We start from the raw sequence: 22836 nt of genomic DNA, 5'->3' as shown, positions 1-22836 counted from the left end.
CTGTCTCTGTCTCTGTCTCTGTCTCTCTCTCAAAAATAAACAAACATTAAAAAAAATTTTTTTTTGTTCTGTAACAACTGTTAACTCTGGACAAGATACAAAAAACACACAAAGGCACTGAGGGTGAATGAATAATTTAGTCAGGATTTCTTGAGAGAAAACTTGGAAGAAGAGGCCCACATGGAGTAAGTTTTTCCCTTTTATAGCTTTTATTTGGGGACAGGCCAAGCAGCCACCAAGGACGGGGGGGGGGGGGGGTAAACCCCGGCATCTAGAGTGCTCACAGCCTGTGCAACAGAGCCCAGAATTCAGGGCAGTTTCAGCAGCTGGGAAGTGGAGGGAGATTCCTGAACGGGGAGCCAGGGTGGGGTGATTCCCAAGTTCTGTGAGTAAACTCTGACCAAGTCTTTGCTGACCCTGTGCTGTGCACATAAGGACCAGACACAAAGGGTTAAGTGAATGTGGAAGAACCGAACTGAGACTTGAACTGCCAAACAGGAGAAACAGGCTGCAATTTAATTTCAGTCAAATAAATTGCTTTCGAGGCAAAAAATATCAGACTTTTCTGGTCTGCAAAACATAATATTCCAGAGTTTTCCCAGGATACACTCCAAAATTAATTAACATGTAAACCATTACTTCTTAGCAGTAATGGTCCAGATGTTGGGGTGAGCAAGCCAGGGATTCAAAGGGGCCGCTCCAGCTCCACACGGAGTGAGGGGAGATGTTGGTAGACTTGCGCTGGGGGTGATACAGCATCTGAAATCTGAGAGTCGCTGCGTGGCTTTCACAGAGGAATTCAGATGACAGAGGAAAAGAATAGAGAATATGTAATCTGAAGAAGAAGAAACAAGACCGAAAGAAAATAAGCAGAGCTTTAGGAGTCGCTGGGACGATACTGAGTAGAATAACTTATCTGCATCTGGAGTCAAGGAAGGAGAGGGGAGGATGGCTCAGAAAAAGGTATTTGAACACATAATCTCCCAAATTTTATCCAAGTATACTGAGGCACCGTGTGTGTGTGTGTGTGTGTGTGTGTGTGTGTGTGTGTGTGTGTGTGTGTGTGGTATTCCTAGCCGGTAAGTAGTACTTCAATCTAATGATGAAGAAATGCCAGACAAATCCAAACTGAGGGACATCCCACAGAAATAAATGACCTATGCCTTCGAAATGCCAATGCCGTGGAGAAGACAAGCTGAGAAACTGTCCCAGATCAAAGGAGACTAAACAGACGTGCCACATAAATGCAGTGTGTGTGCCTGCCCTGGATCCTGGACCAAACAAAACTGCCAAAAAGGACATTCTCAGAATAATTTGCAAAATCAGATTAAGATCAGAAGATTGACAAGGGAATGATATGATATTAAAATTTCTGGTCATGATAGCTGTATCTGAATATCCTTGTTCTTAGGAAATTCACATTGAGATATTTTGGGGTATAAGGGTATGAACTCTTCAATTTCCTATCCAGTGGATGAGAAAAAATGTAATGGGATTGTAGAGCGATGATGATGTACCAAATCTGGAATATAAATAAAAATGTAATAATTGGTGAATATAGGTAAAAGATAAATGTGAGTTCTTTCCACTTTTTAGAAACTTTTCTATAACTTTTTATTTGAAATTATTTAAAAATTAAAACTTTAAAAGAGATAAGAAATCAAACCATACCTATCACAGCAAAACCAAATCCTGTCACAATAAACTTCCCTACTTCTCAAAAAAAATCTACTTGTGATTTTTGACAATGTCCCACCAATGGTATGTGAAATTGTATCAGTATACATAACACATAATTTTGTTAAAGACGAGGTGTTCACTCTAAGGAGGGCTTACAAATACAAACGTCCCTAGCAAGTGCTGGCTGCCATTGGCTGTGTCCCAGTCCCACAAGGGAAGAGGCTGAGCTGTGAAGAGTATCAGAAACTCTGCAGATGTGATGAGACCCCCCAGTCCTCAGGTTTAGAGATTCCTCAGCAGTGAAGAGGCTGCTGCTTCTCATTCCCAAACAGGGAACCGTGACGTTGTGACATTACTGAACCCACAGAGATGTATAACTGTGTCGTATACAATCACGGGTCAAATCCCAGGTGTGTACATCCCTGATGGATTTAGGGGGGGCAGGAGTAAGGGGTGAGGGGCTCCCCAACCGAAGCCTGAGGACTTCAGGGCTCTGCTCTTGGGAGGAGAGCGAGGAAGGAAGGGGGCAGGAGAGAATGGAATGAAGTGTGGCCGAAATAAGAAACGCAGCCCCCAAAAACGTGTGTGTGATTACTGGCCCGTGAAGCTGATCGGAATCAAATGGGAAGACATTTCTGAATTTCTGAAATTTCTGAATTTCTGAATTTCTGAAATTCATTCATTCATTCATTTCTGAATTTTGAGAGGCGAGTTCTGCCAAAGGACCCATGAGCCACAGTAATGCTGGGACTTTCAACCCTGTCCTCTTTGCACGCCCTCCAGGGACACAGTGGTTTGGGTGGGTGGCCTTAGCACAATTCTCATTATATATATTACATTGAATACACTCAGATGTAAATCTTTGCTTTTATTAGTCAGTTTTTTTGGTGAATCCTTAGAATGGCATTTTCCACCTGAAGATTAAACATTAAAAAAGAAGTTCACCTGAATCTAGAGGTTTTACGGTTTTTAAAATTTAATGCATCCCATTATTTATATTCTTTTTTTTAATTCTATTTATTTACTTACAGAGAGCAAGCACGAGCAGGGGAGGAGCAGAGAGAGAGGGGCGGGGAGAGAGAATCCCAAGCAGGCTCTGCGCTGTTAGCACTGAGTCTGACGTGGGGCTTGAAATCATCAACTGCGAGATCATGACCTGACCCGAGCTCAAGACTTGGACGCTCAACAAGTGAGTCTCCCAGGCACCCCTGGGTCCCATTTCTTTTACGGCAGAGATGGAGACAGAAATTTCTTTAATTCAATATGGATTCATTTCCCCCAGTGAGTTAAGATAGGTTCTACATCATACTATAAAATCTTTTGTATCCTGAAGTCTTTGACTGAACTTTTATTCTAGTCTTTTAATGTTTCTATTTTGTGAATATCAAGCTATTTATTGTGGCTTTACTAAATCATTTAATGTTTTATACAGCAAGTTCCTTTCATTGCTTTTTAAAAATGAATTTACTTGCTTTTGTCACATTTATTCTTAGAAAAAATAAATGAGAGAAAACCCGTCCACAGAGGGGAAATACTGAAAATACTACATCCTAAAGTCATCTACAAACTTAATTCCAGTCTCATCCAAGTATCAGTAAAATGTATAATTTATGTACACTTTGACTCATTTTTTTTTTAAAGCTTTACAATTTTCTTTACATGGGTTTTGTAATTCTTGGTTAAATTTATTTCTATTTATTTTATATTTTGTAGCCTTTACTATGTTTTGACTGGCTATTGCTAGCATTAAGAAAACCACTGAATTTTCCGTTTTCCTTTATTCTCTAACATTGTTCCAAACACATTTCTTATTTCTCAGTTTTAATAATTTTCAGTTAAAAATCTTAATTTTTTTAACAATTACATCATCTGTCAACTAATAGGTTTATATTCGTTTTAAAACCTTTTATCTTATTTATTTATCACATTATATTTATCATATTGTAGAAGTTCCTAGTTAATGAGTAACAGTAATGTACAGTCAGATCTTTATCTTATTCCTTATGTTGATGGGAGCATCTCTAGTATATCTTCCTGTTGGTTTTATCTGAAATAGGTATTCTTCACCATGGTAATGATGTGTCTGTTACTCTTAGTGTACAAAGTTTTTTATTTTAAACATACATTAAGAGTAGATATCAGAATTTTATCAACTGTAAATTTTGGATCCATGAAAATGATTTTTAAATTTTGTACTTTTTCTTAAAGGATTTTAGTGGGTTTTTTTTTAGTGTTTCTTTAATTTACCACAGTTGGCATTCATTAACTTCAGCATACTCTTAGCATATGTAGAAAATTGAGGTCCAGGCTGTATTTGAATACTTCCAGTGATAGGAAAATAACTACCTGTAAAGGAGCTCCATACGTTCTTAATACATCCTTATTTACACAACCTGGGTGACACTGACCCATAAATCAGCAGTCTTCTCAACAGTCTCCTGACTATGAACCACTCCTCTGTTACCTGGCTCACATTTTTAAATTTTGGTGCCAAATATATTACACGATGTCCTTGTTCAATAGTTTACTAAAAGCATTCCAAAAATTCTACCAAAGAAAAGTTAATTTAGTCCAACATGACTTGTTCTAAGTGAAACCATGGTAATCACAAGTGCTTACAAAATACCCATTGGGGGCACCTGGCTGACTCCATTGGTTAGGCGTCCGACTCCTGATCTTGGCTCATGTCATGATCTACAGTCATGGGATCAAGCCCAGAATCAGGCTCTGTGCTGACAGTGCAGAGCCTGCTTGGGATTCTCTCTCTCTCCCTCTGTCTCGGTCCCCTGCCACCTCCTGTACGCTCTCTCTTTTGCTTTAAAAATAAGTAAACACTAGGGGCGCCTGGGTGGCGCAGTCGGTTAAGCGTCCGACTTCAGCCAGGTCACCATCTCGTGGTCCGTGAGTTCGAGCCCCGCGTCAGGCTCTGGGCTGATGGCTCAGAGCCTGGTGCCTGTTTCCGATTCTGTGTCTCCTTCTCTCTCTGCCCCTCCCCCATTCATGCTCTGTCTCTCTCTGTCCCCAAAAAATAAAAAAATAAAATAAAATAAAAATAAGTAAACACTAAAGAAAAGAACTTCATCCTTTATTTAAAAAAATACCATATGGGGCACCTGAGTGGCTCAGTCGGTTAAGCCTCCGACTTCGGCTCAGGTCATGATCTCATGGTTTGTGAGTTCAAGCCCCACACTGGGCTTGCTGCTGTCAGTGTGGAGCCTGCTTGGGATACTCTGTCCCCCTCTCTCTCTGCCCTTCCCTCTCTCTGTCTCTCTTTCTCTCTCAAAAATAAACATAAAAAAATGCCTATATAGTAATGTTAGGATTCTGGACATCTATGTTAAGCTCAAATTAAAGCAAAAAAACAAAAAAAAAACCCAGGTTGCTAATATTTCATATGTTCCTAACATTAATAAAGTTTTAGTGTAATGCCCGATGTTCTAAAACCTCCCACAAAAGACCACCAGAGTCATGAGTCAAAGCCAAGCGGCAAGGGTCGTTTATTGCAGGTTCGAACCTGGACCTCTGCGCACTCGTTGCCGGTGACACACAGAGGCCCCGATCAGAGTTGGTATAGGGTTTTTATAGACAGGGACAAACAGCATAGGTGAGTGAGGGTCCTGATAGGTAAATTCTAAAGTAAGGACATTTGTGGTTTTCTGATTGGGCGTCCTTTGTCTGTTACTTGTGGTGGGAGAGAGAGAAAAAAAGGGAAGGGGATAGGTGAGGAATGTGTTAAACAAGCAAGATTACAGAAGCGAGAGACGCCAGTTGGTTTAAGTACAATTACTCATTTCATTACATATCAGACTACGTTTAGGAAGGTTTACAACCCATTCTACTACACAGCGGGTTACTTTCAGGAAAGGTCTCACAATGCTCATAGTAAACAGCAAGCAAAACAGACTTCTCAGCAATTGTATTCCTTATCAAAGATCCATAATAAGCAGAAAAGAGAACCTAGCTTTAAACTAAGGTAGGGCTGTCATTTGGATTGTTCCTTACATTAGCTGTAGCAGAGAGATTAATTTTTTTAAATGTTTATTTTTGAGCTACAGAGAGACATGGCATGAGTGGGGGAGGGGCAGAGAGCGAGGGAGACACAGAATCCAAAGCAGGCTCCAGGCTCTGAGCTGTCAGCACAGAGCCCCGCGCAGGGCTCAAACTCACAGACCGCGAGATCATGACCTGAGCCAAAGTCGGGCACTCAACCACCCAGGCACCCCTGCAGCAGAGATATTAAATGTAGTTATTATAATCCGTTACTTTAACAATGAAGATACAGAGGTTCAGAGATGTAGCACCTGTAATTATTTCACTCGAACGTTAATTTACACAAGGCCTTCACTGATAGAAGATCAGGCGTTGTGAAGTTTGTAGGGTGTTTTTGTTTTTCCCTCTGTGGACTCTACTTAAGTTAGGAGTCAGAACTCAGGGTCTGCATACCTTAAATTATCCAGATGAATTGCTGACTCAACCATTACTTGTAGCAGTTGGCCAGCTAACCCCAAACTGCATTTCCCAGCAAAGCTCTATGTCAGTGGCTTCCTCTCAGCCCCAGCACCTCATAATCTGCAGCCGCCCCAAGTCATCCACGTGACCCCTTCCTAGCTTCTTCTCGAGTCATTAAGCATCTCATGTGTTCTCAGCCTTTTGTCCCTGATGCCAGAGGCAATTCTGTTTTCTTTCCCTTTGGGCTCTTAGCCTGTGACCCTCCAGAGGGCAACCCTTTTCTTATTCATTTTGCCTCCAGTGACTTGTCAAAATACTGTTATAATAATTATGCCAGATTTTAAAAAGTTAATCAATAATCAAACAGTGCAGATGTATGCAATGAGTTGACCGACCTTTCTTAATGCCCACCTTCATCCCCGTATCTTGGAGTTACAACTGAATGTTCTGTTTTATCTCCGTACCATCAACATACTACATAAACACATGAAATTACATGATACTTTTTAACTCTGTGAGAATCCTAAATTCTTCACTCAGCCGACAGGTTTTCACTTTGAGAACTATCGTTTTTCATTCACCCAATTTTCTTCACTGGTCTAGATCTACTCAGCACTGCTGCACTTGATTAAAACATTGTAATTAGCTGAGAAGTTGTCTTGTCTTCTTGTTCCACCATGTTTTTTAATGTACTTGAAGAGACAAAACTTCATAGATAACCATACACACAGAAAGAGATAGATGAGCCCGCAGTAATTATATATCCATTTGCTGATAAATAAATGAAGCAGAAGGACATCAAACGTCTTCTCTGCAATCACAAACTTTCAGTTAGGGGATTGGTTAAAATAAGAACCCATGCTATCAGACTACTAATGTTAACTTCTTCCTAGTCCCTCGTGAAGCCCTTCGGAACCTCCCAATCCTGTGTGCACTGCCTTTCTCCATCTGTGAAGATGGGGATTTACTGGTCCAGTAGTCAGTGTTTGTCAAATAGTAGGGAAGAGCATGTCTGTGTTGCAAAACAATAAACTGATGTCACATTGTAAGTTTAGGGTAATAATTTTTTCAGTGTGAAGGTTGGTACCTGAGAATGAAAAACAGTGTGATGAGAAAAGGCACAAACAGCTCAACTAACTGTAACAGCAAAGTAATTCTGTCCCAATTTTTTTTTTTTTTTTAAGTTAAAGACTAGTACTTCAACTAACGACATTGGTCTTCTCCAACTTTGTTTTGACTCACAGACTTTGAGTCAGGTTGAAAACATGGGAATATTACTTCCCCCACTAAATTGTTTCCCACCCTTGATGTTTCTAAGCAGACTACCTTGGCGCTATTTAAATTAAACATTTATTGGGGCGCCTGGGTGGCGCAGTCGGTTGAGCGTCCGACTTCAGCCAGGTCACGATCTCGCGGTCTGTGAGTTCGAGCCCCGCGTCAGGCTCTGGGCTGATGGCTCAGAGCCTGGAGCCTGTTTCCGATTCTGTGTCTCCCTCTCTCTCTGCCCCTCCCCCGTTCATGCTCTGTCTCTCTCTGTCCCAAAAATAAATAAACGTTGAAAAAAAAAATTTAAATTAAACATTTATTAACTAATTCATTCAAGTATCAAAGCTGTTGAATTCTTACAGATAGTATTCACCATAAACAAACACATTTCAAGCAGAGTGTCTTATTGCTATGTATAATCACCAGAAAACAATAAAAATGTTAAATCATGGCTCCAGATGTTGAGAGATCAAAAAGAGATTCTTAAATCAGGAACAATACACTTCAGAATGACGGAGGTTAGTTTTTCTGGGTAAAGGTGCTTTTAGTGGTCAAGAATGTTTTCTTATTTTCTTGGTCTACACTTTGTCTGTCCATCCATCCATCCATCCCACACACCTGTGCCAAACACAGGCTGAGGCCCTCGAGAGACACTGCTTCCCAGCCTCTCTGAGCTTTAGTTCCTAGTGTGCTGGCAGAGTCAGATATTCTGAATTTGTATCTTTCCCCCTCGATCAAGTTGATTGCTTTTGCTCACGCTTCCAATATCCATTGCATTGCTTACCTGTTCGTGGGAAGCGAAGGTACCTTTCCTCTGGAATTTCAGACAGTCCGGCTGTCTTCAATCCAATTGTAATGGGCTTCTGATCTTTTCAAGTCCGGCCCCTCCCCACGTCTCTTCACCTAACTGGCACCTCCTCTAAGAGGTCTCTTTTAACCATCTAACCTGAAATAGTCCCAGTTAGTATCACATCAACCTTATTTTCACTGTAGGCTTTGTCTGGTACTTTTCATTTGCCTGTTTACTCTGTGTCCTTTTCTTCCATGAAAGCTCTTTGAAGGCAGATAGGGCCCTTATCAGGCAAATTTACCGCTGAATCCTAAAATGGTGCTTGACACACAGCTGGCATTGATTAAATACTCATTGAATGAATGAGTCGATGGATTCCTAATTGACTACTGCTTGAACTACAGATATGGATTCATCCTTACTGAGAAGCTTTCTCACATCTGTGAAGATTAAATCAGAATTTAAAACTCAGTCTTAACATTAAAAACAGTTTAGAAATGTGGGGAACATCTGGCAGAGAAATAATTTCAGCATTTGCAGTGATGGAAGGAAAGGTTTTCTCTGAAGTAAGCAGCTTGTTGTCCTCTTTATCGTATCATCAGAAAATGCCTGCCTATTTTTGTTGGTTTGCTCAGGAACTGTGCACATCTGGTGTTGGGAACTTGGAACGTTGTTCATTTTAAAGTAAAGCGTTGCAGTAACTCCAGGGGTTGGGAATGGGAGAGAAAATGCTTTAAGAAAATGGAGACAATCTGGAGAAAGGAGAGGGTCTTGTCCTTTAAAAAAAAAAAAAAAGTTCCTTTGGTTCTACAAGAAACTTACCTAAAGGAACTTCTAGAAAGTTGTCAATATGTATGATTTCTAAATAAGCGGACTTTTAGGGGGGAGAAAGAGAGAGAAAGGAAGGAAGGAAGGAAGGAAAGAAAAAAAAGAAAGAAACAAGGAGAGAAAGAAAAAGCCAAAGAAAGAAAGAAGGAAGGGGGAAGGAAGAGACGGAAGGAAGGAAAGGGAAGGGAAGGAGGGAGAGAGGAACGAATGAAGGAAAGCAGGCGGCAGGAGCACGCGGCTGTCCCGCCCCAACCCTCTCCAAGAGCCGGGTTCGATCCCTTTAAAGGAGGGGGCGGCCGGGAGGACGCGGGCGCAGGGCGGGGGGGCGGGCGTCCGGTCGGCATGGTAACTCGTGGGTCGGGCCCCGCGCCCGCCTCTGCTCGCTCCGCCCCCCCACCTCCCCCCCCCCCCCCACCGCGGGGCCCCCTCTCCGGCCGCGCTCCGGGCGGGGCCCCCGCTGCGCCCCCAGTGCTGACTCGCCCCCAGGCCGGCCTGGAGCCGCTGGCGGAGCTCGGAGCCGCGCAGCCCGCACGCCCCCCCTGCACTTGCTCCCCGCGGCGCCTCGGCCAGCGGGTCCCGGGCCGGCCATGAACCGGAGCCCCGCGTTCGCGCCCCGGAGGGCCGGGTCTCCCCGGAGGGCGGCTGGGGTCGGTGCACGGCGCCAGGAGAGCCGGGACTACCTGCTGCTGGACGCGGGGCCGGGGGACGGCGGCGGGGCTCAGCCCCCGCGGCCGGAGCCGGGTTACCACCGCTGCGGGTGAGTGCTGGGGGGGAGGGGTGCGGGGGGTGGCTACAGCCTCTCCTGTGAGTGCGGGGGATGTAGGGGTGCGGGGGGGGGCTGCCACCCCTCCTGTGAGTGCGGTGTGGGGGTGCAGGGGGCCTACGACCGCTGCGGGTGAGTGCGGGGGGCATCGAAGGGGGCTACCACCAATGCGAGTGAGTGCGGGAGGAGGGTGGGGGGAGACCACCGCTGCGAGTGAGTGCGGGGAGCGGGGGGGCAAGGGGGAGCTACCACCCGTCGTGTGAGTACGGGCAGGGGTCGCCACGGGCGGACGGGGAGGAGGGCGCGTCGCTGTGTGTCCCCGGTGAGCGCTCGTGGGCATGTCGGCGGGACTGGGGGAGGAGCGCGACCCCGGGGCGCCCTGTCGGGCGGGTCTCGGTCTGGACGGGGGACCGGGGTAGATTCGCGGCCGCTAGACTCGGTCCGCGGGGCGATGCCAGAACCCTTGGGATCTGCGGGGTCCCCGCCCGCCCCTGCCCTGCTCGCGGCCAGCTCGGTCGGCAGGCTGCCGGTCGAGCACGAGTCGGAAGGTATCCCTGCAGGAGTGGACCCGCCCGGCCCTGCCCCTCCTTTCCCCGGGCCGTCCAGCGCCCGACTCTAGGGCACCGACCCGCGGACTCTCCCCGACCCCTTGGCACCCGGCTCCCACGGAGGGCGCGCAAGGGCGCGGACGTGCGGGGCGGGAGACTCGTCTGCGGTCGCGGTCCCGGCGAGGGGGTCGAGGTCGTCTGCAGCCAGCTCTGAGTAACGAGGGGATTTTACTTAAGAAACTGGAGGTTTTTCTGGGGGGAGGGGAGTGGAATGAGGGCCCAGCCACCCCGAGCGCACTTGCGGCCCAGATAGCGTTTCTGCTCCTGTCGCTTGGCTCCTTGTGGTTAGTGTGGCTTCCTGAAGCGTCACTTTCTTTCCGCACGCGGTTCCCGGGTTCCCAGCCGAGAGCGGTTCCGGGAGGGCTGTGTGTGCTGGGGGTGCGGGTGGGGTCGTGGGGGCAGGCTCCTGGCAAACCCCTGTTATGGACCCGTGTCCTTTCAGTCTTGGTCAGGTCCGCCCAGAGCCCAGGCCTGGTGCCCTTCCCTTTCTCAGGAGAGGTGAGCCCCCGGAAACGGTGCATCTAATTTTTCCCAAGATAAGAAGTAAGTTGGAACTGGTTCCGTTCGTCTCTGTGCTGTACAGTTTGAAAGCATTTACTGTTATCTTATTTCCTTCTCCAAAAATCAAGATCTGTTTCACATACCATGGAATTCACTCGTTTACATTGTACAGGTCAGTGGTTCATGCATCTACAGAGCTGTGAAGAAACACCAGGAACATTGTCATCGTCCCCAAAAGAAGTCTTGTCCTTGACTTTAAATTAGAAAACACTTCTGTGTCTTATAGCACAGTGTCTCTCATGCTTTAATGGACATACGAATTTCCTGGGAATCTTGTTCAAATGCAGACTGTAACTCCAATAGGGCCTACGTGCAGCCCGGCATTCTGCGTCAACAGCGATCTCTGAGATGTGTTGAGGCTCCTGGTCCATGGACCGCACTATGAGGAGCATGGGGATCTATGCCAAGAAAAACAACCAGGAAAAACAGATCGATCCTGGATATTCTGAATGCAGCTATTTTCAAATTTGCTTTCAGGGTGTATGTTTAAAACGTAAGTGATTTTTTTAATTGGCTTAGACTTGAGATCTAGTAAGCCTGAGGGTTATATATTTAGTAACGTTGTCTGAAGCTAACTTAAACAACTTTAGAAAGCTACATTGCTTTTTAAGAATTAGACTGTCCTATAGACAAAATTTAAATTTTTGCAACTGATCATTCTATAGTCCCTTGTTACTATGTCTCTGAGAAAAATAATTCGATTTTAAAAACTTGTGGTTGTAAATTAGTGGTGAGACACACTGGTTCCAAGTTGTGTAAACTTTCTCCAATGCTTTATGCAAATGTGATCCCCCTGCCTTACTGATTTGTCTACTTCTTAACATCACCTACTACCTAGAGAGTAAGTATTTTCCTCTCTTAGTTCAGGAATCTCAGACGACTAAATGCATAGACCAGGGCAGTAGACAGATGACACATATTTTAATTGCTTCAATTCGTAATGAACATCCCCTGTATCATGTTGAAGATAGTATGATGAATTTAAGAGTGAGCCATATTCTGGAGTAAGACTTGGCTTTTGTCTAAATCTATTATTTCCCAAGATTCTTTATGTTATATATAATTATATTATATAAATATATTATAGTGTTCATCACTGCTTACTCTGTTTTTCCAGTGGAATAATCTAGTAAGTAAAAATTTAAACTAATCAACAACAGCATTCCCCACCTATGATGTATGAGGTCAAGCTGTAGAAGACTGCTTCCTTCTGGTGGAGAATAGAAATAAGCCCTTCCTTACACTTGTGACTTTGGTTTAAACAATTTCATGTCTTTTCCTAGAGTGGGAGGCTTACTATATGTGAGAGAGGCACTGTGGGTTGGGCCTCACCGTTTTCTCAAATCATTGAGATTTTTCCTTTATAAGATCACGAATCATTGCGAGTTGTCATTTCTGGGGGATAAAGTCTATGACTTTTGCTAAATATTCTGTTTCATAGTTTGTATATGTAGAAAGATTTTTATGTTACATTATTTGTATCATGAGGCTTCTATTCCTGAGGAGTATGGCAAATCATCTTGTTTGAGAGCAGTTACAGATTTTCAGGACTTAATAGTATAAGTGGTAACATTCAAATGGTGTTTAGAAAGAAAAAGATTGTTTCCCTTTTTTTTCCCCCAAATTCTCTCACAAATCAATTAATATACTGTATTTTGGTCAGTTTGTAATGGTGATTAGGAGGAAATGGTCCATGTCCTTCCAGGATCCCAGGAGGTATTTCAGAGAGTTATTTCATTTAGAATTTAAAAATATGTCTCTCTAGTCTGTTACTTCTAAACATGGGGAAGAATCCTGGATGTAAAAAATAACGTGAAGGGTTTCTAACTACTCAGGATCTGAAATACAGTTCCACTAAACTTCTGCTTTGGAAGGACTAATTGGTTAAATGATTGTGAATAATTAAACAGTAAAGTATTCATACACTAAAGCAATGCAGTAGACTGAGATCATCTAAAAAGCTCATGATTACAAACACTTAGTAATACCGGATAAAATATTTGACATGATTTTAAAACAGTAACTAATTTTGTAATCAGCCAATCAGTCAATGAGAAAGGATTATTACCATGTACCTGAAGCAGAGAAGTTGAAAGTCAGAGGGGAGCCTGTGTATGAACGGATGCCGTGGCTGCCCCAGGGATTCTGTGTGAACACAGAAGGTGGAGTTTGACGTCTGCATGGACAGAGATGAAGTGAAGGCCTTGGTCCCGGATAAGGTGCAGAGGTGGGACTGAGACATGCCTGCCTCCTGCATAAACCCAGGACCGTTACTGTAATGAACGGTTAGGCTGGAAAAATGCCACCAGCACAGAGTGCGAACAAGAAACGTTATTAGGGAGAGGCAAAGAAACCTTCCCCTAAGAATTGTGTTCTTTTAGCCTGCATGTCATGTGAGTTTTTGTTTTTGTTTTGCACACCACCTGCTGACCTAGAAATCTTCAAGTAGAAAAATAGCCCTGGGGCTCCTCAAAGAGTAAAACCCAAAACCATCCTGAAAGCTGGAACCGACCACCTAGAGTGCCAAGGACTTTCAAGAAAACAGCAAGCCCGCTGAGAAAATGCTCCCTGAAATACATGACCAAACACCCAGGGAAACAATCAACCACGACTGAGCGTGAGCAGATGATACCGTCCATGAGGCAGAGTCAGCATAAGGCATGACAGCAGTGTTTAAACTTAAAGACTTGACATAATACAACCACATGAAAGAGATGGAAAATGGGTGGGTATAAAATGTTGACAGCATATAAGAAGAAATCATACCCTAAGAAAATAAAAGACTTATTTTTTTAAAAACAAATAGAAAGTCTATACATAAAAAATATAGTTTTGAAATAAAAAACTCACTGGAAGGGTTAACATGCAGATTAATCATAGCATAATTGATGATAATACCCAGGGTCCAGAGACAGAACTAAATGATAAATATAAACATTGGTGAGTTATGGAGCGAGAAGGGAGGAGGCTCAGAAGGAGAGAATACAGACAACAACGGAGAGGCAACATTTGAATAGATAAGGGGTGATAATTTTCCAGAAATGATGAATTGAAGTACAACAATGTTAGGGCAATGCACAAAACTAAACCCATTTCAACATACCATGTTGAAATTGCAGAACATTAAAGATAAGAGGAAATCTACCAAGATACAAATGAACTAGGAACAAGATACTTGAGTGCATAAGTTTTAAAATAAAAATATACACAATGGAAATGCACTCATAATGTATCTTGATTCCTGTTATGTCATGTGTAGCTTGAACTATGGTTTTTCTTTCACGTAAAAGCATTGTTCATTCTGTATGAACGTAATGTTGTGTGTACAAAGTTAGTGTTCCTTTGCTGATGGGATCTCTTCAAATATGGATATGCATAAAAAGGGATTCGTATGTAGTGGTTTAGATGTCGTAAGACCTGGACTTTGGTTAAGGGTTTGCAGTTTGGGAGCTGCTAGCAGGGGAGAAGGAGATGTAAAAATCACCTTCGGATTTGCTTCCCCTGCATTTAGGAGTGGACATCTGCCCCAGCCTGTTGCATTTACTGTGGGTCTTTTCTAGTTGACCACTCTGGAGATCTGTTTTGCACAACAGCAACTACCCATTTTGTTTCCAAATGTCCTCTGGCTTGAAGTAATCAACATCCGCTGATAACAAATTATGATCAGGAACATGTTTTTTTAGGGGGTCAGCTTTGTAGGTTGTGGAGTTATTGCCAGATGTACTGAAAGGCCCACATTTATTCTGTAACAGAATGTTACCTCTAGGAAGACATTGCATCATTTTTTTTTCTAGACAGTTGTGTCCCTTGTGTTATAAGAAGTAACTTCATAAGGCAATTCATCTTTGCTCCTAGAGAGTAGATCATAAAATGAAAACATTTTCTTGAGTCCATTCTTGTGTTTCTCACTCCTTTATAAAATATGCTAAATATCATTGGATCCAGTTGGATAAAATTACCACTTGTGATTGCTCTTTGTTTAGGAATCTTCTGCTGCTTTCAGTCCAGGGAGAAGTGCTCATCCAAATGCCAAATTCCAGTTAAACTTTGGCATCTGAAGTTGGTATGCTGCTCAAGACTCTTCAACCCTCGGAACTGATTGACTCATTTCTTACAGAACGTCTGTTGGCAGCAAGCAGTCAGGACTGAGTGTTACAGGGAGCAGAACATACATGATGGCAACTGCTCTCTACCTGATTCGGGTAGCTCAGCCAGGACGAAGGGGAGAAATGATGTTAACCAAAATCATTTACAGTGTAGTGTCAGTGCCGCTTCAGTAGAGGAGGAATCGAAAATATTTACATATATTTAGGGGGAACTAACAGTTTTGAATACCTGCCTTGTAGCAGGCCCTTTCTTGCTATCATGCAAATATAGTTTCCTCTTCAGAGTGGTCACCTGGCTATTTTTAATGTCCCTTTTATAAAAGACAGTGCAGAAATGTAGACACGTTAAGCGATGTTGAGGCAGTTGCACGGCTGGTAAGTCGCTGTGGGTTGGACAGGCAGCACATCGGAGGGAGTGCGGGCTGGCTCACGCGGGCAGAAGGCTGTGAGGTTGCTCGGTGGGGTATGTGGTGACCTGTGCTCCTGGAGGGCACCCTCGTCATTTCTTCTTCTCCGTCTTCCCATGGGTACTTGAGAGAGCGCAGGTGGGCTCTGATCCACTGAAACAAGATTGCTGTCCCATGCTCCTTGCATTGGGTTGTACTCTGGGTGAGGGGAGGAGGCAGGAAGGAAGGTTACGATGAGCAGGGACACAGATGTTCACCTTTGCCTTGTCTTTCTAGTGAAAGCATCGTCTTTAAAGATCAAGCTTTATACTCCACGTCTTTCACTGACTTAGGAATCTATTCATTTATTTCGACCTTGGCCTTACGTGATTATGTGTAGCAATAATAAAATTAATAAAGATAAAAATAATGAAAAATCATGAGGGGCTTCTGAGTGCTAGGCTCTCTTCTAAGTGCCGCATACCTTGTACCTGATTTAATACTTACTTAACAAGCCTATGAGGTATGCACTGTTATAATCCCTGGTAAGAAAGAAGAAAGCACCCCAGCAGAGAGGGTAAGTGACTTGCTGAAGACGGCACACTTAGTAGTTGACAGAAAGAGGAAGGAAGAAAGGAAGGAGTAGAAAACTCTATCACTTTTGCAGATAAACAGGGAAAGTAGGTTTTAAAACACAGCCAATCTTTGTCACCGAAGGAAAATCGTGAATATACAAAAACTCCATACATAATCTGTAGATTACTTACTAATTTTACCAGACGGTACGTAAACTGATGATGGCTCTTCCAAGATCACAAAAGAGGAAGCTTTCTTTTCGGCTTCATTTCCGCCTGTCATGTGGATGAAGTTGCTTTTGTGCGGTAACGCAGGCTGTATCGGAAAAACTGACCTTACTCCAGTGTGAGGTGTGCAAGTGAGGATTTCAGTGCATGATGTGCATGATTTTTAAAGGCATTTCCCGTGGTATTCATCTGAAAGTGTGTGTTACCGGAAGGCAGTGACAGTGTGGATAGCCATGTGAAGACCGATGCCTATTCAAGGCCGATTTCATTTTCAAATTCCAGTACTTCTGGTTTGTAGCACAAAACCTTCACACAAAACTCGGAAGAGTTTTCTTTGTGGGGATTTCCAACAAAATCATCTTGAAAGTTACAATAATTGGAAATGACATGATTTATAAAGCCTAAAATTCTTTTAGGTACTTAAACTGTTACAGATAAAACTCGGGTCTGTTGCTACTATGTTGACTTCTTTGAGGAAGAATTGTGCATTGAAGGGTTGAAGGGTGGCTTGCCGCGGTGACTTCAAAGCTGATCCCTGGGCACAGTGAGAATCCCCACTACTGCCCAGGGCAACGTTTTCTGCAGAACATCTTTTCTTGGAGGGCATTCAGGGCCAGACATTGTATTCCATTTTGCAGAATGCGTCACTCTCTTTCAGTAAATATTTGTTTAAACTCCTTTGATGTTCCAGGCACCATATTTCATTGAATCTAAAGTTCTATCAATTGTGAAGCCTGCCCTGATATTTTATTTTAATTTTTTTAACGTTTATTTTTTTTTTTTTTGAGAAGAGAGAGACAGAGCATGAGCGGGGGAGGAGACAGAAAGAGGGAGACACAGAATCTGAAACAGGCTCCAGGCTCTGAGCTGTCCGCACAGAGCCTGACTTGGGGCTCGAACCCACGGACCGTGAGATCATGACCTGAGCCGAAGTCGGACGCTTAACCGACTGAGCCACCCAGGCGCCCCTGCCCTGATATTTTATATACATTCAAAACACAAGCAAAAAATGCTGTCAGTTAAACTATACTTTAGGTTTTTGTTTTGTATCTATTGAAACAGCTCTTTGTACTTAGATATAGATTTGGTCACATGTAACTCTTATACACATATGAGAAGAGGAAATATAAAGAAAATAAATTTGGTTAAAGTATTCCCACAGCTCCTTCACATCCAGAAATGGACTTTCTGAGTCGCTTTGCAACTCAGAGACTTCATTGCCCATGTTTGCCCACGTGGAGGTGTCCTCTGTGTCAGAAAGAACAGTGGACGCAACATTTTCTTAAAGAACTTGTGGGTTCCCTGATAGACCAAACGCTGTTGGTGCTGGGCAGTTAACAGGACTTGGCAGTCATGTGGAGCTAGCCTATTTTGCTGAATAGTTTCTGGTGTTTGCTGTTAGCGTAAATGACAGAAGACGTGGGGCAGGAAAGATGATGAGGCAAAGGCTATCCTTGATGGTGTGTCCCACATTTACGAGGTTTGAGCTTTCTTCTCTCGCTGACTCTAAAACACAGATAAGACTATGACAGTCTTGCTTTATGTGGTGAACTCCTTTGATCCTCACAGCAAACCTGTGTGGTAGGGTCTAGGGTTTCCGTCTGTAAAAGAGGAAGCAGAGGTTCAAAGGCACAAGGTGCCTTCCCATTTTGTGGCTGTCAGGCATCTGAACCAGAACTTGGGCTCATATTGGACAGCTTATTTGGGCTTATGTTTGCTTGCTTGCTTGCTTGCTTTTTGCCCCTCGCTGTCTGTACCTGTTTCCCTCCAGGAGAACCACATCTCCGCGAGGACAGGGATCTAGTCTGTGAACAGTGAGAACTCCTCAGCATTAAATGTTTGGTGAATGAGTGAATCGGTGTTTGCTTTGTACAAACTGATGGCAGTGGATTGGCCTTATCTCCGAAATGCTTGTCTTTCTGGTCCTTCAATGGTGTTGCTAGACTTTGGCATTAACGTACCATGTTTTCATCGTAGCTTTTTCAGAAACACCACACTGTCAGATTCTGTTCTTGCAGCGCAGGTCATTTGATGAATTCCAAGAGCATGTGGTATATACTTGAGCCCTGAAATGGTGCTCATTTAATATCTGTGATAACCCTACAAACAAGAAAATATGAATATAAACTATTTCTTTTTTTGCATTGTGCTGATAAAACACCCATGGGAATTTATCTTTTCTGCTTTTACTAAAATGGTAAGAGGAAAGGTTCTTGGATTTTTATGTAAGCTCATGGAAATAATTTTATAAAAACTGAACTTCCAAAGACCAAAACTGATTGTATCTAGGAAAGTCTTCAATACTTAAATGAAATAATCCAATTTAAAATGGAGAAAGTGGGAAAGGAATGGTTAAGTGAAAATGGTCTGAAAGATGCATATTACTGATAATAGGTTTGGACCTTGATTTGGACCAAGTTGTGCCTGGGCAAACCTTACAGTCAAAGTCATTTAGCTGCTTTTCATTATAATCTGTCTTCTAAAAGTTAGATCAATTATTTTCAAATTGTATTATAATCCCCCGTCTGCCCAGAGAGGCTTGGCAGTTATCTTCACCCCCTTCTTACATGCAAGAGTCTGAGACACACTCACTAGAAAATTACCGTGAGAGGTATTTACTAAAGGAGCAGTGTTGCACATTATGTGATGTAAACACTGAGAATATATTAGCAGCTTCTTGTCTAAACACATATACCAGAGGGTGAGGATGCGGTTTGCAAATCTGGCTGTTGAATCACCTGGATTATTTTTAAAAATACAGATTCCCTAAGAATTATGAAAGTCCAACTAAATCAGAATTACCAGGGGTATTGCCTAAGAGTAACATTTAAAAATAATCCCACCGGAGGGGTACCTAGGTGGTTCAGCCTTTTGATTTTGGCTCAGGTCGTGATCTCACGGCTCACGAGATCAAGCCCCGTGTCAGGCTCTGCGCTGTCAGTGTGGACCCTGCTTGGGATTCTGTCTTCCTGCTGCTCCCCTCTCCACCCTCTTTCTCAAGAATAAATAAATACTAGACATTTTTTAAATTCCACTAGCATTTTGGTATTCAGTTGTATCAGCTACTTAATTTAGATTCATTATGAAAACCAGAGTTAGGAACTAAAGCTAATTTAAATCAAGAAAACCATTACTGTGTATTCATCTAAGAATAAAGCCGTGAGATTAAAACATTCATTTTTCTAACTAGGATCCAATGATCAGATATTATCGGATAAGTTGCGAAATATTGTCTTTTTATCCAGCAAATTCTCATCAAATACTGCTGTATGCCAGGTACCGTTGATATATTTTAGGAGAATAATGACGTGTCTGTATCTTACGCTTGATACAGTATCAGGAAAGTAATTTAGTGTTTTATGAGAAAGTATGAGAAAAATGACTTTTCAGGTTTGTTTCTTAAATAAAAGTAAGATGAAGTAATTTTATATTTGTACTAAAGGACCAAGAAATTTTATTTTTATCTTCATTTTGACCTTCTTCCTGATTTGGATTATCTGAAATTTCAGAAGATGTGGAGTAAGTCCGTTCTTACTCAGATCACCCAAGATTTTATGGGGTAAAATTACCCAAGGGGTGAACATTTTCTTGTTAAATAAGCTCATTATCACTTAGCTGGCTTTCTTTTTCTAAATATTATGAGGTTTTGGAAGACTTTTTTGAAATTCTGCCTCCGATGATGTGTGTTGGCAGTCATCTTATTACAAAACAACTAGGTTCTGCATAAAACAATTTATATTTCTCTGCTTGCAGGAAGTAAGGGAAGTAAGCAGCCCAGCCCCTGTCTGTACACATAAATACACATGTACAAAGGCTTAGGCTAGCAGAGCAGCATTGCAGAGTGAGTTCTCATGAAAGGCAGAGTTCCTGAAATCGGGTTCAGGACACCACCTTGGACTCCTCAGTTAACTCCAGTCCCCTAGCTTCTGTGCAGATTGGTGATCCTTGATTTGAGTGTGTATTTATTTAATTCACCCAACACAAGAAAACAGCCATCATGAGTAGGAGTCCGCAGAAACCACATACAAGGTATAAACTGTTGAAGGATTCATATAAGGATTAGCAATAAGAGTATAAAATGATTTTGTATGAATTGTGTAAAGAAATAAAGATGGAATCCCAGAAGTGAACAAGCATAAGAAAATTGTTCAAAATGAGCAAGCATACTGAAAAAAACCCCCAGAAAACAATAATACAACTTTCATGAATAAAAATTATCTGTGAGTTACAAAGATCGATAGACCAGAGTTAGCTCTGGAAGATTGCATGTAGCCTGAAACAGAATTGCCTGTAAGGGAAGAGAAGTTAGCTGTAACCTGGGAGATACATATTGAGAAATTTCTCAAAATGCAGAAAGAAAAGAAATATAACCTGTGAGAGAGGTTAAGACATGTAGAGGCTAGAATTGGAAAGACCAGGTTACATATATTCACAATCCCGTAAACAATAAACAGAATTGTGGTTGAGGAAATAACTGGAAAAATAGTGTATAAGTCCTAAGAACTGGTGAGAGATAAGGCTACGGAGAAGCCACAAAATGAGAGAATAGAGAGATCCGCACACAGGTACAAGGAACTGGAACTGGATTATACCAACTTCATTAAAAATCATCTTGTATGGGACACCGCGGGGCTCAGCTGGTTAGCTCTGGATTTGGGCTCAGGTAATGATCTCATGATTTGTGAGTTCAAGCCCTGCATTGGGCTCTGTGCTGACTGCAAGTGGGATATTCTCTCTCTCTCTCTCTCTCTCTCAAAAAAAAAAAAAAAAAAAAAAAATTCTTGTGAACAGCCAGAGAGTAAAATACAAATCACCTACCAAGGAAAGAATTTTATTTTAGTGAACTTCTCAACAGCAGCATTGGCAAGAGAAGGTAGCAGAATGACATATTCAAAGTCACATTAATGTTTTGTACTAAGGAACATTCTCTTTCAAGAAAGAGTTTGAAACAAAGACATTTTCAGGAAAAAAAAAACCCCAAAAGAGTTTATAACCACCATATTCACATGAAAAGGACATGTAAAGGATGTACTGATCTTTCTCAATTTGTCATGGGGTTACATCCCAATAATTCGTTCCCAACTTACTGAATTTCATAGTTTAGTCTTGCCTGCCTTAAGGGTTCTCGGAACATTTACATTATTTTACAGTTGGGCAGAATCGTCTAATAAAAGCCATTTTATAATAAAGTGTTGAATATTTCATGTAATTTATTTAAAAAAAATTTTTTTTAATGTGTATTTATTTTTGAGACAGAGAGAGACAGAGCATGAACGGGGGAGGGTCACAGAGAGAAGGAGACACAGAATCTGAAACAGGCTCCAGGCTCTGAGCTGTTGGCACAGAGCCCAACGCAGGGCTCGAACCCACGGACCGTGAGATCATGACCTGAGCCGAAGTCGATCGCTTAACCGACCAAGCCACCCAGGCGCCCCTCATGTAATTTATTGAAGACTGTACTGGAGGTGAAAAGCAGAGTGGTTTTCCCTGGTGGACAGGGAGCTGTGCCCAGCATCACCAGAGTATCATACCACATGTTGCTGGTCCTGGAAAAAATATCAAAATGCAGCATTTGATGTATGGTTTCTACTGAATGCAGATCATTTTCACATTATCATGAAGTAAAAAAATTGTAAGCTGGACCATTGTAGACCAGGGACAGTCTGTACTGTATTTTGGAAATGGAAACTTTTCCTAGGAGGATGGTCTGAGGTATGAAAGGAAGGACAGCAATGAAACAGATACATATATAGGTAATTTTAACCATTCTCCTATACTAATAATTGCTAATGTGTGAGTTTAAAAAAAGGACAAATAAAATACTCAACAATGTCATGTAAGCTGGGAGCAAATCACCATACTTAAAAAAATCCTAAAGATGTATTGTTTGGGAGTGGATGATGATTTAACATCAAAGGTAGACTATACAAGAATATATACAAAAGTAGAAATAGAGTAGAACTCCTCAGATCACTGGAGAGAAAATAAAGAGGAAGAGGAAAGCAGACAAACAAAGAACTAGGGAAAAAACAAGTAAGGGAAAAGAAGCCTAGAGAAAGAAACAGGATAAATTCAAAGCCAAAAATGAGATGGTAAAAACAAGTCCATGTATATCAGTTAAGATAATACAGATAACTGGTGAAATTCACCAAGGGGATAACACAGATTTACAAAATGGATTTTTCTTAATCTAGCTATTTTTCGTTTAAATATGAGACATACCTAAAACATAAGGATATGGAAAAACTGGATATCAACAGAGGAAGAAAGATATATCTAGAAAGCACAAAGAGAAATATGGGTAGGTACACTAAACCAAAAGACAAAATGCTTTAAAGGAAAAGCTATTAGTAGGGAAATAGAGGGGCCACTACAAAATTATAAAAAGTATAATTCATCTTTCAGGTGTAAAAGTAAAAACCTTGCATACCTATCATGAAGTAGCCTTAGAAATAAAAGCAAATATAAAGGAACTCTAAAAGCCGTATTGAAAACCTACCATCATAGTGGGGAATCTCAATTTTCAATAGGTTGAATAAACATTTTTAAATAAGGAAAACTTGAAAGTTAAATGATCTAGCATGATTTATTTGACA

The 22836-nt window shown here is 42.1% G+C and overlaps 1 protein-coding gene across 3 annotated transcripts in view; it reads left to right on the top strand.

The window, feature by feature from the left end:
- Positions 1–9206: 9206 nt before the first annotated feature.
- Positions 9207–22836, top strand: part of TRPC6 (transient receptor potential cation channel subfamily C member 6) — a 137860-nt gene continuing 124230 nt past the window's right edge. The window contains exon 1 of one of the 3 annotated variants that reach the window (XM_045482599.1): positions 9207–9770. In XM_045482599.1, the coding sequence (XP_045338555.1) occupies positions 9601–9770 (170 nt within the window). In that variant the 5' untranslated portion in view covers positions 9207–9600. The remainder of the gene's footprint in view (positions 9771–22836) is intronic. The other 2 variants (XM_045482600.1, XM_045482597.1) reach the window with 2 other exon arrangements.

The sequence above is a fragment of the Leopardus geoffroyi genome, chromosome D1 (assembly GCF_018350155.1).
Source record: "Leopardus geoffroyi isolate Oge1 chromosome D1, O.geoffroyi_Oge1_pat1.0, whole genome shotgun sequence".
Classification (NCBI taxonomy): Eukaryota; Metazoa; Chordata; class Mammalia; order Carnivora; family Felidae; genus Leopardus; species Leopardus geoffroyi.
The sequence above is the reverse complement of the archived record's forward strand: the minus strand, read 5'-3'. Positions and strand labels throughout refer to the sequence as shown.